This window comes from Amblyomma maculatum, chromosome 4 (genome assembly GCF_055883805.1).
Source record: "Amblyomma maculatum isolate TAMU_Amacu chromosome 4, ASM5588380v1, whole genome shotgun sequence".
NCBI lineage: Eukaryota > Metazoa > Arthropoda > Arachnida > Ixodida > Ixodidae > Amblyomma > Amblyomma maculatum.
The window spans coordinates 32,563,371-32,577,535 of NC_139347.1; the positions used below are offsets into that span (position 1 = coordinate 32,563,371).

General features: G+C 44.9%; 1 protein-coding gene across 1 annotated transcript; it reads right to left on the minus strand.

Moving 5' to 3' along the window:
- Window positions 1-1,027: 1,027 nt before the first annotated feature.
- On the minus strand, window positions 1,028-12,179 carry LOC146190634 (alpha-tocopherol transfer protein-like). Its single transcript, XM_084599822.1, has 5 exons — window positions 12,009-12,179; window positions 9,066-9,317; window positions 5,447-5,640; window positions 2,717-2,827; window positions 1,028-1,270 (listed from the first exon to the last, which is right to left on the minus strand). Exons 1-5 carry the CDS (start codon window positions 12,145-12,147, stop codon window positions 1,067-1,069), a joined length of 900 nt encoding a protein of 299 aa, XP_084455948.1. The 5' UTR covers window positions 12,148-12,179; the 3' UTR covers window positions 1,028-1,066.
- Window positions 12,180-14,165: the final 1,986 nt, after the last annotated feature.

Below are 14,165 nucleotides of genomic sequence, written 5' to 3' on the forward strand. Positions count from 1 at the left end.
GATAACCTCAGAATAATCCCCATTCCAAAAAACGTTGCACCCGACACTAACACAGGCAGACGTTCCGCTCGCGTTTCCAACCATGTTCACCCGACAGATTCCACGATCATCTACACAGATGCATCACGAACTAACGTCGGAGCGGCTGCTTACTCAATTCAGAGCTGTAGCGATGTATTGACGCATACCCTCGGTCCTTACATAGATCCTCCTCCTACAGCGACTCTCGAGACCCTACCAATAGTTATCAGTATTCAAGACCTCGCACAAGCACCCCCTAACCCTTCAGGATACATCACATACACTGATTCAATACAAGCTATACGCGCCATTCACACGGGTCGCATTCCTGAAGAACTACACGATGATCTACACAGAGCTCTAACCAAACTACGTCCCCACACTGTAACACTGAGGTGGATTCCTGGTCACGCTGGAATCCCAGGCAATGAGGTAGTGCATCGCCTCGCCCGCGAACTTCAACACCGGGCGCCTGGGATTCCCTGGCCTTATCCACCAACGTGGGACACTACTCTTCACTACAAAAAAGAAATGAACGTTCACTACGACAACATTAGAGAAACACTCCGTACACTTCCTTTTCCTGATAAATCTCTCACTACCACGCAAATCCGCATTCTTAGACGCATACAACTAAATACACTGCTTACTCCTGCCCGATCTTTTCTATACAGAATCATACATTCCCCTGCATGCCCAAATTGCCCAGAACACTATGCAAACTTGGAGCATTGCATCTTTTCATGCCCTGTTGCCCTCCAATCTCCTCACTTTCCACACCCTCCTCCCCCAACGTGGCGGGCTTGGTTAGCCTCTGACCAGCTGCAAGATCAGTTGGCCTTGGTGACCCTGGCCCAGGACATTCTTAACGCTTAATGCAATGCGTTAAATAAAGTTGTTTCCTCCCTCAGCGTACACAAGCGTTTTTTTCTTCCACTGCACGACGATCCCACACACTTCTACTAAGTCCGCCGAATTCAGCCCAACCGAAAAGTTCTCATTGGTGCGTCTCGGTCAGTGTGACGATTTCTAATGCGGTAGATCACTATAGTTTCGTATATTCACAGTTCTGTTCTTTTGAGTGATAACCAAACTGGTTGATGTATTCGAAGTAGGCGCTCTTGCTTTCAACTTCCTTCTGCATGCTGCTGTAGTCGAAATCTTCGTGCGTGCCGCCATACTCGGCTGGTATCACGTCGTCCGGAATAATACCGTGCAGCTTGCTCAGATCATGGCCCGTGAAAAAAATCTGAAAATACAAGCCAGCGTATTTCAAGTACACCAGTTCATTTTGTCGGCGATTCAGCTAGCCGTTTGGCAGGGTTAATTTGCACGTGGAGCATTAATGTACCCACGGATCGTTTTCTAGACCTAGCCTACGCTCGCGTATGAGTGGATTGAGTGCAGCAAAAATCGTCAAAGAAAGCATACGTTATATACAGAATTAAATACGGAAAAGGAACGTTTCACCTTGAAAAGCAGCTGAGACCTGTTGCGGACATACTTAGGCATGTGTGAACACACGCTGTAAACAAAAATAGCTTGTCTTGTGTTGTTGTTTTTTTATACATAACCAATATTTTCTACATAACCAGCCTGTAATATTAGCTCGCTTGTTTGGACGTTGTGGTTTATTGTGTTTATGTTTATTATGCAGAATTATTCAGAGTTCAGAACACATTATTCAGAAGAGGCAGAATCGCTTGCGAATAACGAGCGTTGGTTGTGTGGCAGCTAGGTTTAATATTAACAAAGTGAATTAAAGAAAGAAAACTGTGTTTATTATTCTTGCTACTGTTCGAAACACAACACACACCCGTCACATGCACCCTGAATCTCAATAAAATACTCATTGAAAAAGTACAAGCTCACAAGCGATTGGAAATAACTACTTAAAAAAGAAAACACTGCAAAGGGGGCTCCAGATAGATGACGTGCGCAAGTGGCTAACCTCTGACTGCTAAGAACTAATTAAAGCGCTGGAACAATTAGACAGGCAAACAGCACTCATGGTATACTTCACAATTTTTCATACACATTTAATCAATTGTCATATTGTGCCAAGTCTGGGCGTTTCATTTTCACGTCACAACCAACAAAAGTCAGCGCTGCCCACTAAAGGACTACCAGAATAATGTCGCCTGCCGCCAGAGGTCCACCGTGTTCATTTTTCATAAAATAACTAACCGGGCTAACGTCTTTACAGATTGCCTCTAATTATACACCGTCATTTCAGTCCGTCGAATAATTAATAATTGTGACAAACATCCCTCAAACTTAATCTTTTTTTTACCTTTCCCAAATCTGACACTAGGCAAACACAATAAAATAATTTAAACTTGCATTTAGCTCATAACATGCGCCAAGGGCACCTATTGTATTTTATCACGGCTAAATTATGGAACAACACTGCTTATGATCGAGGTCAGTCACTGAACTTAGTGCTTAAATGCGCTTTCCTAGTAACAACTTTAACGTACCCGACTAAAAATACCGTTTTTCATAGCAACAGAAAAGAAGTTTTAGAATATTATATTCGGTTCTTTATTAGGTTCAATAAAATAAACTTTCTGGGTATGGTTGATCAACGCTTTAATACCAGAAATTGGCACCAAGCTGTCATTTCACCATGTACACAAAAAAAAACAATGAAATTGCACAAAGTTTCTGTTCGAAGAAAAAACCAATTCCTCACCCGTTGCAGGAGCTTGGACTTCAGGAACGGTTTCACAGCAGCAAATATAATCTCGTACGCAGGAGGATTATTGATGACGTAAATGGCTTTGATGCGGACAGGATAGCAATCCTAGGGTGAAAATTGCGAACATCATTCCTGTGTTGCCGCACCACGCAGCACAAAGAAAAGCATCCAGTTCAGAAGTTGAGGGCGGTCGGTGTAAGCTATACGGGCGCCGTACCTTTTTGTCTGCTGATGCTAAGGAACCAATTGCTCTCCCCCTCTCTAGTTTACATAAATAATGAATGGCCAGGGCGCATGTCAGAGAATGATGCTTTCTGTGGCCCACATGAAGCGTTGCTTAATTCAGTAGCCATACATCGAAGTTAAAGTTTGCACTGAATGATAGTAACAGCAGTGATTATAGGTAAGTGAGTAACAGTAATAAAAAGCGGCAATACTAATCAATGGTAATGCGAAGTATGAGATGATAAACGCATTACGTGTAGTAGATTGGTACCTCGATGAAATCTAATAGAAATTAAAGCACGTGATAATACATAACTGATTTTCAAGAAAAATTGCTTGTAGAACCCATGTTCGTGGGTTACAAGAAAAAAAAAAGAGAGAGAAACGTTGCTTGAATCTGCAGCTGGACATTTCCCGGCGTTCCCAGTCGCAAAATAAGTTAAAGCGGGAGCGATGACGGCTAAAGCAATTTTCCATTCTTGCGAACTCACCTAGATCCTTCTAAAGAAGTTCGTAAGTTACGTAAGGGTAGCATCAAAAATACTATATGTTTTTCCTCTGTCATATGTTGTGGTTGTTACTAGCGTAATGAAAATGGTGGGTGACTACGTATTCTTAACATGAGTGAGAAAAGAAGAATTGTGTACGGCAGTTATATCATGCCCTCCTTGAGCCTGCCATCCTGATTGGACTTCGCGGCCGTAATAGACTAGAAGGCAGTCCCTGAATACGAAGGAGAGATAAGGACTTTAATCAAGCACTAACTCATGAGGCCACAATCCGGCATTGAATCTCAAGCAGTACCAGTATCTTTTATCCAAAATAATTGAATGTTCTTCAATCGCAGCAATGCGTAAGCTTAGAACTAAAAGAAAAGGATAACAGTACTAAACTTACATTCTGAGCTCCTGAATTAGTGAAAGTTGGTATAGATTTTATTTGGACACGTAGCCCTGTGTTCTGACCTGTAACTGCCCACAGGTTGCGCAACCTCCCAACTTCTTGACAGTTTTCCGTGAGTTTACAGGTAAGGATACTCAGCGAAGGGCAAAAAATTGTCTGTCTTAATCGTTGTGGTCGTCAGAATAAAACTCCGGTGAAACTTCACAAACTGATTTAATGGCTACATGGAAGAAACTTTACAGAAATTCAAACTGACGACCGTTTCCTTCGGCGTCTTGCAAGCTACTTCGAGTACGGTTGGTCGCGTTTGTGTCTTCAACGGCGCCAGTGAAGCGGGAGGGACGCTTTGAGGGGCGACAAGCCACTGGTCGACTGGCCGGGAATGGCAAAGAGCAGCCGTGCCCTTTCCCAAAAAGCACTGCGGCGCGTACACATACACACGCAAGCACGCACAAACACACACACCCGCAAGTGGCCGCTCGGCCGGCGATCAGGGGAACAAAACAGCCGTCTCCTGACACGTCCCTCTGATCTGGTTTTTGTCCGTTTTTGTCCTCGACAGAAATGGCCCTTTGTGCTCCTGCAGTGCGGAGTTGCCTGCCTCAGCACCATCGCTCCGAATTCCCCTTTTTATCCTTCGGTATCCTTAAACCGCTTTCGGCGTCCCTAAACCGAACAGCGAACAATTCGCTCACCAAGGTACGACGGCAATAGCCCGTCGCCTTCACTTTACTGCGTATCCTTCGCTTCAAAGCCGCAAAAAAATTGTATCAATCTTTTCCCGCACTTCCCTCTTCCTCCCTCTAAAAGTGGAAAGCGGGATTTCCCTCTTTCCGCTTTGTCGCCAGCCTCCCATTGCAGGGGGCAACTAAATTAAATCACATGTAATTCCGGATAGCATTGTATATTCTCTATAGGGTAGAATGCAGGGTTATATGGCTAAACCAATCATATAACATCTCTCGCTGTATAACAAACCACTGACGATTTTTCCCACCTAGGTCAAGCGTGAAGCAAAAGAGCTCCATTTGTTTTTTCCGTGTCCTTATTATGCGCGTAAAATGTCCCGTTTCGCAGAAGAGCTAGCGTCGTCGGTGGTGGTGGCGGTGAGCGAAAAATCCTAGCCGATGTCATGATCGCACATCTGCGTCACATCCCACGAATATTTCAAGCCCACAGTGCTCATGCTAAACGTGGCACCATGCGTCGAATGAGGGCGATTATTACGTGGCAGGCAATGCGATTCGAAGGATGCCGCATATCCCAATTCACTAAATTTTGTAGATGACTTGACTAGACAAAGAAAATTCCTCTTTTCGTTCGGATTCGAACCCACGAGCCTTGGCTTGCGTTTCAGCCACGCAAGGCATGTTTGTACTCAAAGGGAACATGCGGGGAGGTGTCATGCTGTCCATTACGTAAGGTGGTATCTTACGACGGCATGGTAAAGAGTATACATGAGTGATTAGAAAGGACCACAAACTGCTATCGCATCATAGACTTAGGGTAGAGCTCCAGTGCTGTCTTAATTTCTTGTGCACTAGTCCCTAACTTGCCCAGCAAAGCATTTTGTCTGTATAATGTGAACTCGCTCACCTGAATAAGGTGCGCCACCTTCTTGATGAAGACCGGCGTAAAATGCGTCATGTGCATTATGGGCATGTCCTTGAGGTCGAACACGCATACGACGCCCCGGATCTGAGTCTCCTCATCCAGAAGAGTACACTCCGCCACTATGAGCGCCACTCTAGCCAGGTCCATGAGCGAGCAGATGCCAGTGTTCCACAGGCCTGGAAAGAATATAAATATCGTGCTTTGATGAGGACTTAAAATGACGGCTAAACTTCATCTTTTGTTGTTTACGATATAGCAATCGTCTGATGCCACCGATTCATGGTGATCTGTCTGGGACAAGAACCTCGCTCGTAACCTCGTAATCACTTAACGGCTGGAGAATTAAGTACTGGTTTCAACAACGCCATCGTCCTCACCAGCCTGCTCACTGTCAGTGTTTAGAAGTTCAGGCAATGTAACTTGCATCTCAGCCGCTGTTAAATATCTGCATTGTTAAACTCCCACACATCCTCATGTAGCCCCAAATCAAAACGAAGCATTCCATTAAGTCTCGTCCTTCTCAGCCGAGTAACCTCACTCGATGCAAGAAGATCCACTAGCACTGTTACTAAGGCGAAGCGGACAAAATGCTCAGAAAACACAAACCCAGATGCCATACCCTATGCGCAGCGTCATATATTGTTATGCGAATGGCGCGTCCCGCAGACCATATTGTGAAACATTTTTTGTAACTTAGGCAGGCAACAAACCTAGGCGCGGCTGCGCGCTGCGCCGGCAGCTCTTCAGTATGCGCTCTGGGTTTTAGACAATTTCGTACCCTCTTACGCATCGCTGCGGTCCAACAAGCACGACGAGTGATGTTAGCATCCCTTTGAAGTGGACAGATCTCCATTTAAAAGCCCCATGATTGCTCAAATGTCTAAAGACTGAGGCTAAACTGCAAATCGTACTTGCATGCATTTAACAAGATTGACTGAAATCCAAGGCTATATCCAGTAGTTTTTCTATTTTAAAGGACATTCTCATATTCTCATAAAGTTGGCCGGTTACAACAGCAGAATAAGAACACATTTACGTTTCTTCCGGCTGCCTATACTACACAATTCGTGCCCCACGATGGGTGCTTCTCCTGCCTGCATGACCTCAAAAGCAATAAAATGGGCAACCACGAAAAGAATACTTCAAATTCTTCTGCGCCAGTACATACGAAAGGAGCCAGCATCCACTGGCACTGAGGAAAGCATATGGTGTGTGTGTGTGTGTGTGTGTGTGTGTGTGTGTGTGTGTGTGTGTGTGTGTGTGTGTGTGTGTGTGTGTGTGTGTGTGTGTGTGTGTGTGTGTGTGTGTGTGTGTGTGTGTGTGTGTGTGTGTGTGTGTGTGTGTGTGTGTGTGTGTGTGTGTGTGTGTGTGTGTGTGTGTGTGTGTGTGTGTGTGTGTGTGTGTGTGTGTGTGTGTGTGTGTGTGTGTGTGTGTGTGTGTGTGTGTGTGTGTGTGTGTGTGTGTGTGTGTGTGTGTGTGTGTGTGTGTGTGTGTGTGTGTGTGTGTGTGTGTGTGTGTGTGTGTGTGTGTGTGTGTGTGTGTGTGTGTGTGTGTGTGTGTGTGTGTGTGTGTGTGTGTGTGTGTGTGTGTGTGTGTGTGTGTGTGTGTGTGTGTGTGTGTGTGTGTGTGTGTGTGTGTGTGTGTGTGTGTGTGTGTGTGTGTGTGTGTGTGTGTGTGTGTGTGTGTGTGTGTGTGTGTGTGTGTGTGTGTGTGTGTGTGTGTGTGTGTGTGTGTGTGTGTGTGTGTGTGTGTGTGTGTGTGTGTGTGTGTGCGCGCGTGCGTGTGCGTGTGTGTGTGTGTGTGTGCACGCGCGCATGTGTGTGGAATAAGGATGTAATGTTTGAGATAATTGATCAGAAAGCAGAAAAACAGCAGCCACGCCGATTTCGTGAATCTAGCGTAATTCTCAAAAAACCTGGCAGCATTTAGAAGAGAGTTCTACTTAAGTTGAGAACAACTCAGAGGGTATGGATCGAAAAATGGTAGGGGTAACATTAAGAGATAGGAAGCGTGCACAGTGGGTCAGAGAAATAACTCAAGTTACCGACATTCTAGTGGAAATAAAGAAGAAGAAATGGGCATGGGCGGGACACGTAGTGCGAAGAGAGGATGACCGATGGTCGCTTAGGGTAACAAACTGGATTCAAAAGGAAGGAAAGCGTAGCAGGGGGCGGCAGAAAGTTAGGTGGGCGGATGAGATTAAGAAGTTCGCAGGGGTCAAGTGGATGCAACTAGCACAGAACCGGATTAAGTGGAGAAATATGGGAGAGGCCTTCGCCCAGCAGTGGGTATAGTCAGGCTGATGATGATGATGATGATGGTGATGATGATGGTCTTAATACATGACTTTAGCATGATTACATTGTTACAAATCTGCATACTATGAGGAGTCATTTCCTTGAAATGAAATGACGCGATACTGCCGAGAACCTAACCGAACGTTTAGGATACTTGTAAAAGAGGGTTACCGCGCATATGCGGGCACTAGCACACCCTTAGCACACCCTTGAAGACCCCACTCCGAAAACAAAAATCCGGCGTTTGGTTCGGCGTTGACGGCGTCTGTGTTGCGCGTGCCTCTGACAGGTCAAAGTGAACAGGTGACATGGCCAGGCACTGATTGGTCGGCGGGTTGTGTGACGTCACTAGATCGCATGAGGTTGGCAGGCAGCTTCTTCGAGATGGGAGTCTTGGATCCCGAGTTACACTACTCCTAGACCAGGAAGGCACATCCGTATAGGGCTTGGTTAAAGCGGCGCTTTATGTGTCGGCTCGAGTGGCATTTAACATAATGCAGTTGCTTACGAATATACGCTAATGAGCATGTGTGAGCTAATAGGGGCACGATCTAAGGGACTTGTGATTAAACCAGTAACAAAATTCGTGCACACGAACGTTGATCTGCGAGGCGCCATGCACTTAAACGCGGATGTTTTTGTTGCCCAAGTCAGCCAATAACAAACGGGAGAAGTATCTTGGGTCAGGATGTCTGGCTAAGCTGGTATAGGCTCGAATGTGGCTCTTTGCCAGAACATTGTTCTGTAGCGCCATTATAGTGAACGCATATCTATGAGCCTTGCAAACTTTTTTTTTTTCCTCGACCCAGCAGCGAGACCTTTCGCAACAATATTATGGTCGCTACAATGCCATTTTAAAATCTATTCACAGAACTCTCGGATGCTGTTTGACCTAATGTCATATAAATTAACTATATCATAATTTCAATTGTGTGTAAGAAAAAAACATTGATAATGCTGTGTGTGCGGCTTGTGTCGCAGAGCGGAATCAGCTGCATTTCAGAGCACTTATATACCGAGCTGTAGAAAAGGACAAGTATTTTTATGACAGGCTCATATTTCTAATAAATAGCCCCGTCTAATTACCACGAACTACAACTTAACACAGTCTGCAGCCGACGACTACGTGGCAGGTGTACAACATTTGCACCCACGTGAGCCGAAGAAAAAATATCGCCATTCGAGACCATACGCACATTTAAAATATGAATATAGGCTTTAAATATGGCTCTGCCCTTCTAAACCTTTGCACATTCAAAAAACTGAGAGTTCTAATCGTTCACTAAAAGGCAAAATGGTCTTACCAATCCTGATCACGCCTACAGTTCTCCCTTCGGGGTCTTTCTCCTTGGATACCATCATGAGCCGGTTGTCAGCTAAGACAGTGCTGAGAGGCGCCGTGGCTGGCGAGAGATCCTTGAAGAATTCCTCTGAACTTCTCTTGACACGGAAGTACTTCTGAATGGTCTTGAAAGCCTCCTCCTCGCGATACTTTCGAGCTCGCAGGAACTTTATAAGGAACTTGTTATCCGTGGGACAGTCCAAGGCCTCGTCTCCTAGGGGTCACATATGCGCAAAGAGGAAAAGAGTTATATTTACTTGTAAACAAAATTCTACATTATTTTGCCTATTTCATACACACTGCTAGCCTTCTCGCGGGGGCTGCTGCATGTTTGGGGCATAAAATCGAAACAGATAACGACATGAATATTCAAAATCCACACTTGTCTAATTTTTATATCATTCTATATGACAGTGTGGAACAAGAAATAGAAAAGAAAAGAAGGGTATGATACAATACAATCACCCTGAAGACACATGTTTTACAATATTTGTACCCGGGTCAGGCTATACATATATAGGGTACTAAAGCAACAATTGTCAGCCGTGAGTGAAACTATCTAGTGATGAGGAATTAACCGCTTTATCAGCTAAATCATTTCATTCGCGGACCACCAGCGGAAAATAACAGAACATGTCGTGTTCTTTCGCTTCTGTGTGGTAACAATAAAATGCATCTATTGCGGTCATTACATTACTGCAATGAACCATGATTATTTCGGTACATTACTAGTTGACTATTTATTAGAAAATTTAAAACTTCATAATGACGACAGCGCATTTAAGCAGCGTATAAGGGCGTATGAATTAGGTAGGTAAAGAACAGTTGATAAAAGTAGACGCAGAAACAGGTAATTTCTCTGCCAAAGGCGGATAGTATTATTAGGAAATAAGTCCAAAACTTCCAAAAGCAGATGTTATATAAAGGCGCCATTTCATTAGCCCCTTGCAAGATAGAATTTCGGCATATCACGACTCGCAAAGCATTTTTAGAAAATGACGGAAGTTTGTAATACAAATAAATGCCACTGACAGCACTTCATTGACACCTCATAGGTCCTTTTGTGATGTATTACAAGAGGCATTTCAAAAAAAAGTTGCCTCCTGAACAAGCCAGTTCTCACCGGGAGTTCAGTGCTTCTGCAAGAATAAAGCCCGTACTCTGTGTAGACCACATACGTCAATATATTGAGGCCCCTTTTCTATCTGTCACTGGCGCTACAATTAACTTTCACTTCAGTGAATACGATCGTGATGGTTCATTCGTTTGAATAATGCAATCTCTGACCAGAAACATTTGATATTAGGCAGTTAGCACGGGGGCAAGGTTTTTGGAAATAAAAGATTGCAATCGAACCTGAAGACGATCACTACAACTAGCTAATCTGTACTTATAGAGCAGTGGATGTTCACGTGTTATTGAACGCCCAAGACAACACGCGGGATCAGACTAAGCTTTCTTTTTTCTCACATGATTACAAGAGGAAGGTGATACCTGTTCAGCTAGTTTGACGCCGAACACTCTGCTTATCCCACCATCTTAACCGGTGCAAGTAACTGGAGTAATTGATAGCGTTATTTGTGTTTGGGCAGTTACGTATAACTGTCGCAAGTATTTCGATTTGATATCAACCCTTTTGCGCTAGGCATACGTGATGGGGTTTAGGTAGCTGTCAAAATTATCTACTTTTTGCATGTGGAAAATTTTTCAGCGTTTACATGTGCGCATAGCAAAATACAGCAGTCAGCTTAACACTGCACATTGCTATTTTGTTTTCTCAAACACCGTTGTTTCAACCTCTAATTCACCGTGGAAGGCAGTCTATTATAGCGTAAAATATGCATTCTTGATTTTGAAGCACCGTGTTTCAGGACATTAAAGTTGAAAATGGTATTCATTATTTTTTTTAGGCGGCTGTCTCCATTAATAAACAACAAAGCGTGTCGAATGAGCCGTTAGGTCTTATAGGGCGTTCGGTCTCTCAGTACAGCTTTGGCGTTTCATATTAAAGCTTATGCACGATTCATTTGGTCATCATTGTTACATTTCTCCCTTATGAGTCCATGAAATGTATTCTGTAGGGAAAGGTCAGGACAACGAAAAAACACAAAATACACTGATCCCAGTGGTACTAAAACGTGGAGAAAATGAACACAAATGATGCTAGCGTAAGAGCAGCACCGTGTGCTGTGCGATGTCAGCGCACGTTAAAGATCCCCAGGTGGTCGAAATTACTCCGTAGTCCTCCACTACGGCTCCTCTCTCTTTCCACTTTCATTCCCACCTTCCTCCCTTCCCTTACGGCGCGGTTCGGGTGTCCACAGAGCAAGTGTGACAGATACTGCGCCTTTCCCTTCCTGTGAACCAATTTAACTGAAGAGCAACACGAAACGCATGCTCAAAGCACATGTTCCAGAGCTTAAGGGAATTCCGCAAGGTGGATCAGATTTGTAATGAGGGAGTGATAACCCTTTGGTGAAAGAAGGCGCACCAAAATATTGAAGCGGAAGCATCACTACGCCAGCTAGCTGGAGCCTTCAGAGTCAGTGTCGGTTTGGCAGAAGCTCCTCAACACGGGCCTATATCCTCAAAAGAAGGTTCCACTTCCATCCATGTTTAACCACAGCTAAGCCACAGCTATTTGATTTTATTTTTATTTTTTTGCACTCTTCAGACTGTATGCTGGTACTATTCCCATTTTTCTAATTCTCCATGTTCTCAATCTCAGCTCTGAATTTTCACACGTGGCAGTTCAGTACATATACTCCTTCTTAAAATGACGCTTAGACGAGGCATATGTGTAACGCTACGACGCGGGAATAGTGTGACGTGTCGCATCAAACGGAACTTGCCTTCAACGGCCGGTTGTCATAGAAGCAGTCATAGTGAGCTTAAGACGACTCACCGGCAATCAGCTGCCGTAAGCGTGACAGACAGCGCTGTTTGGATTCCGTCGTCTCGCCCAGTTCTGTTTCGGCCACATTATCAAGGTCAGGAGATGAGGAGGCAGCCGATGGGTCCCGTGTTGAGTCCGCGTTCGTCATGGCGTCTCTCGGCTGCGTTGCAGACAGGGGGCAGTGCTATCGTCCCACGCTCGCACAACATCCGACGAAGAAGAGCGCGCTGAAAAACGGTCCAGACAACCAGGCTGAGCGCTGTCACCGAAACAAGGAAACAAAAGAGCAAAAAAAGCGAGCAGCGCTTGTTCCGGCCATATATTTAAAGGCAGTGTCACAAGGGCATCTGTGCAGAAACGATAGCAGCATGAGAAATCGAAAAATATTAGCTGTTTCCTATAAGTGCTCTCGGTGTATTTTGCATGCTCTCTAACTGTCGAGGCTGGAATCACTAGTATAAAACATGCCTTTGCATATTCTAGATCCACCACTATGCCACTGCCGTTGTAATTATAAAAGGGTGGTTAGTTGGTTGGTTGGTTTGTGGGGTTTGACGTCCCAAAGCTTAATAAAAGGGTGGATTCCCATCCACCGTTAATAAAAGGGTGGATGGAAATTATAAACCACGAATAAATTGGTTAACGCGGTACAGCAGATGCTTGGGCGTGTGGGTCGAAAATATTTTACTACTTGCAAAGTGGGTGAAAAGGAGGTGGTTTACGACCTCTGATGTAATATTTCGCCCGCGTGTCTGCGCTCCCTTCGAATTTGATAAACTAGATACATACACGCACGAAGTTTTGAGCTCGAGCGCATCAACGCCCCATTGCCAGCTGGTATGCCTGAGCGGATATGCTTCAAATATGTAGCACATAAAAAAAAAATGTTCGCAACAGGTGGGAGATGCGATTTTTGAAGTCTCGGGTCATTTCTTCCTTGATGCAAACCAAACGGAAATCGCAGATGTAGAAATAAACGCGCGTTCGTTTTTTTATTTTTGTTTTTGTAAGCATTCTTGCACTCATTTAGTACTGTTCGGTAGAGTTGCTTAAAAAGGGCATGTTCAAGCAAGTTGTAACACTAATGCCGGCCTCTCTTACAGGCGCAAAAGTTATTAATACCGAAACTTGCGCATGTTGGGAAGCATTTGAAATCGCATTTGTCAGCGCTTATTACGGCGAAAGCCTTTTTCTACGCTCATGAAACGAAATCCCGTGCGCGAGAGTTGTGCGCGAGATCTGTCATATCGGCGAGATTCCACGAGATGTGTTCTCCTTGTCTAGCGTTCCTGCCATCTGCAATCCCACACTTGAACGGGCTCCAAGCAACGCCACCCGACAGGAGTGATCGCGTACGGTCCAAACACACTTGTAGGAGAAAGTGTGACAGATACTGCGCTTTTCATTTTCTGTAACCCAATTATAATTATATGTAGCCCTGCAACGAACGTCGATAAAAGGCAAACAATGAGAGGCACATGATAGGAGAGGAAGGGTAGGCTTTCGTCACTCTCCTAAGAGATATATGAGACCCTCTAGTTTTTTGAACCAGTGAAAGACACAACAACACAAGGAAAGAAGTACACAAGACAGCGCTGTTTTTTTTTTGTTTTTTTTTCAGCGCTGTCCTGTGTACTTCTTTCCTTGTGTTTCTGTTTCTTTCGCTGGTTTAATGTATTAGGCATGCAAGTCTGCCGCGGTGGTGGTAAAAACATTTAATGTCAATGATATGAATAGTGGGGGCGAAGCCCCCTACATGGCACTTGGGTGCTCCCTCACTGTGAGGAGGGCACCCTTACAAAGCGAAGGATAGCCCTTGTAGCGCTATCCTTCTCATAGCACTGGAGATGATCCGGCGCTGGTCTTGAGCAGAAGTGCTGGTCAGTAGAGTTTCCCAGTAAGATTCCGCCACGGTCGGTGATGGGGGATGAGGGAAGATGGGGCATGTGAGGAGGGTGTGTAGGAAATCTCCTGGTTTGCCGCAAAGTTTGCATGAGGAGGGAAATTGGTCTGGGTATCTGGCATGTAGTAGTATGGGGTATGGAGCAGTGCGAGTTTGTAGTCGTCGCCAGTGTGCGGCCTGCGCTATGGTAAGGGCTGCGTCGGGACCAACCAGTACGTAGCAGGTGTGAGCACAGGAGCCGAGCGGTAGCAGGCCACGGTGGC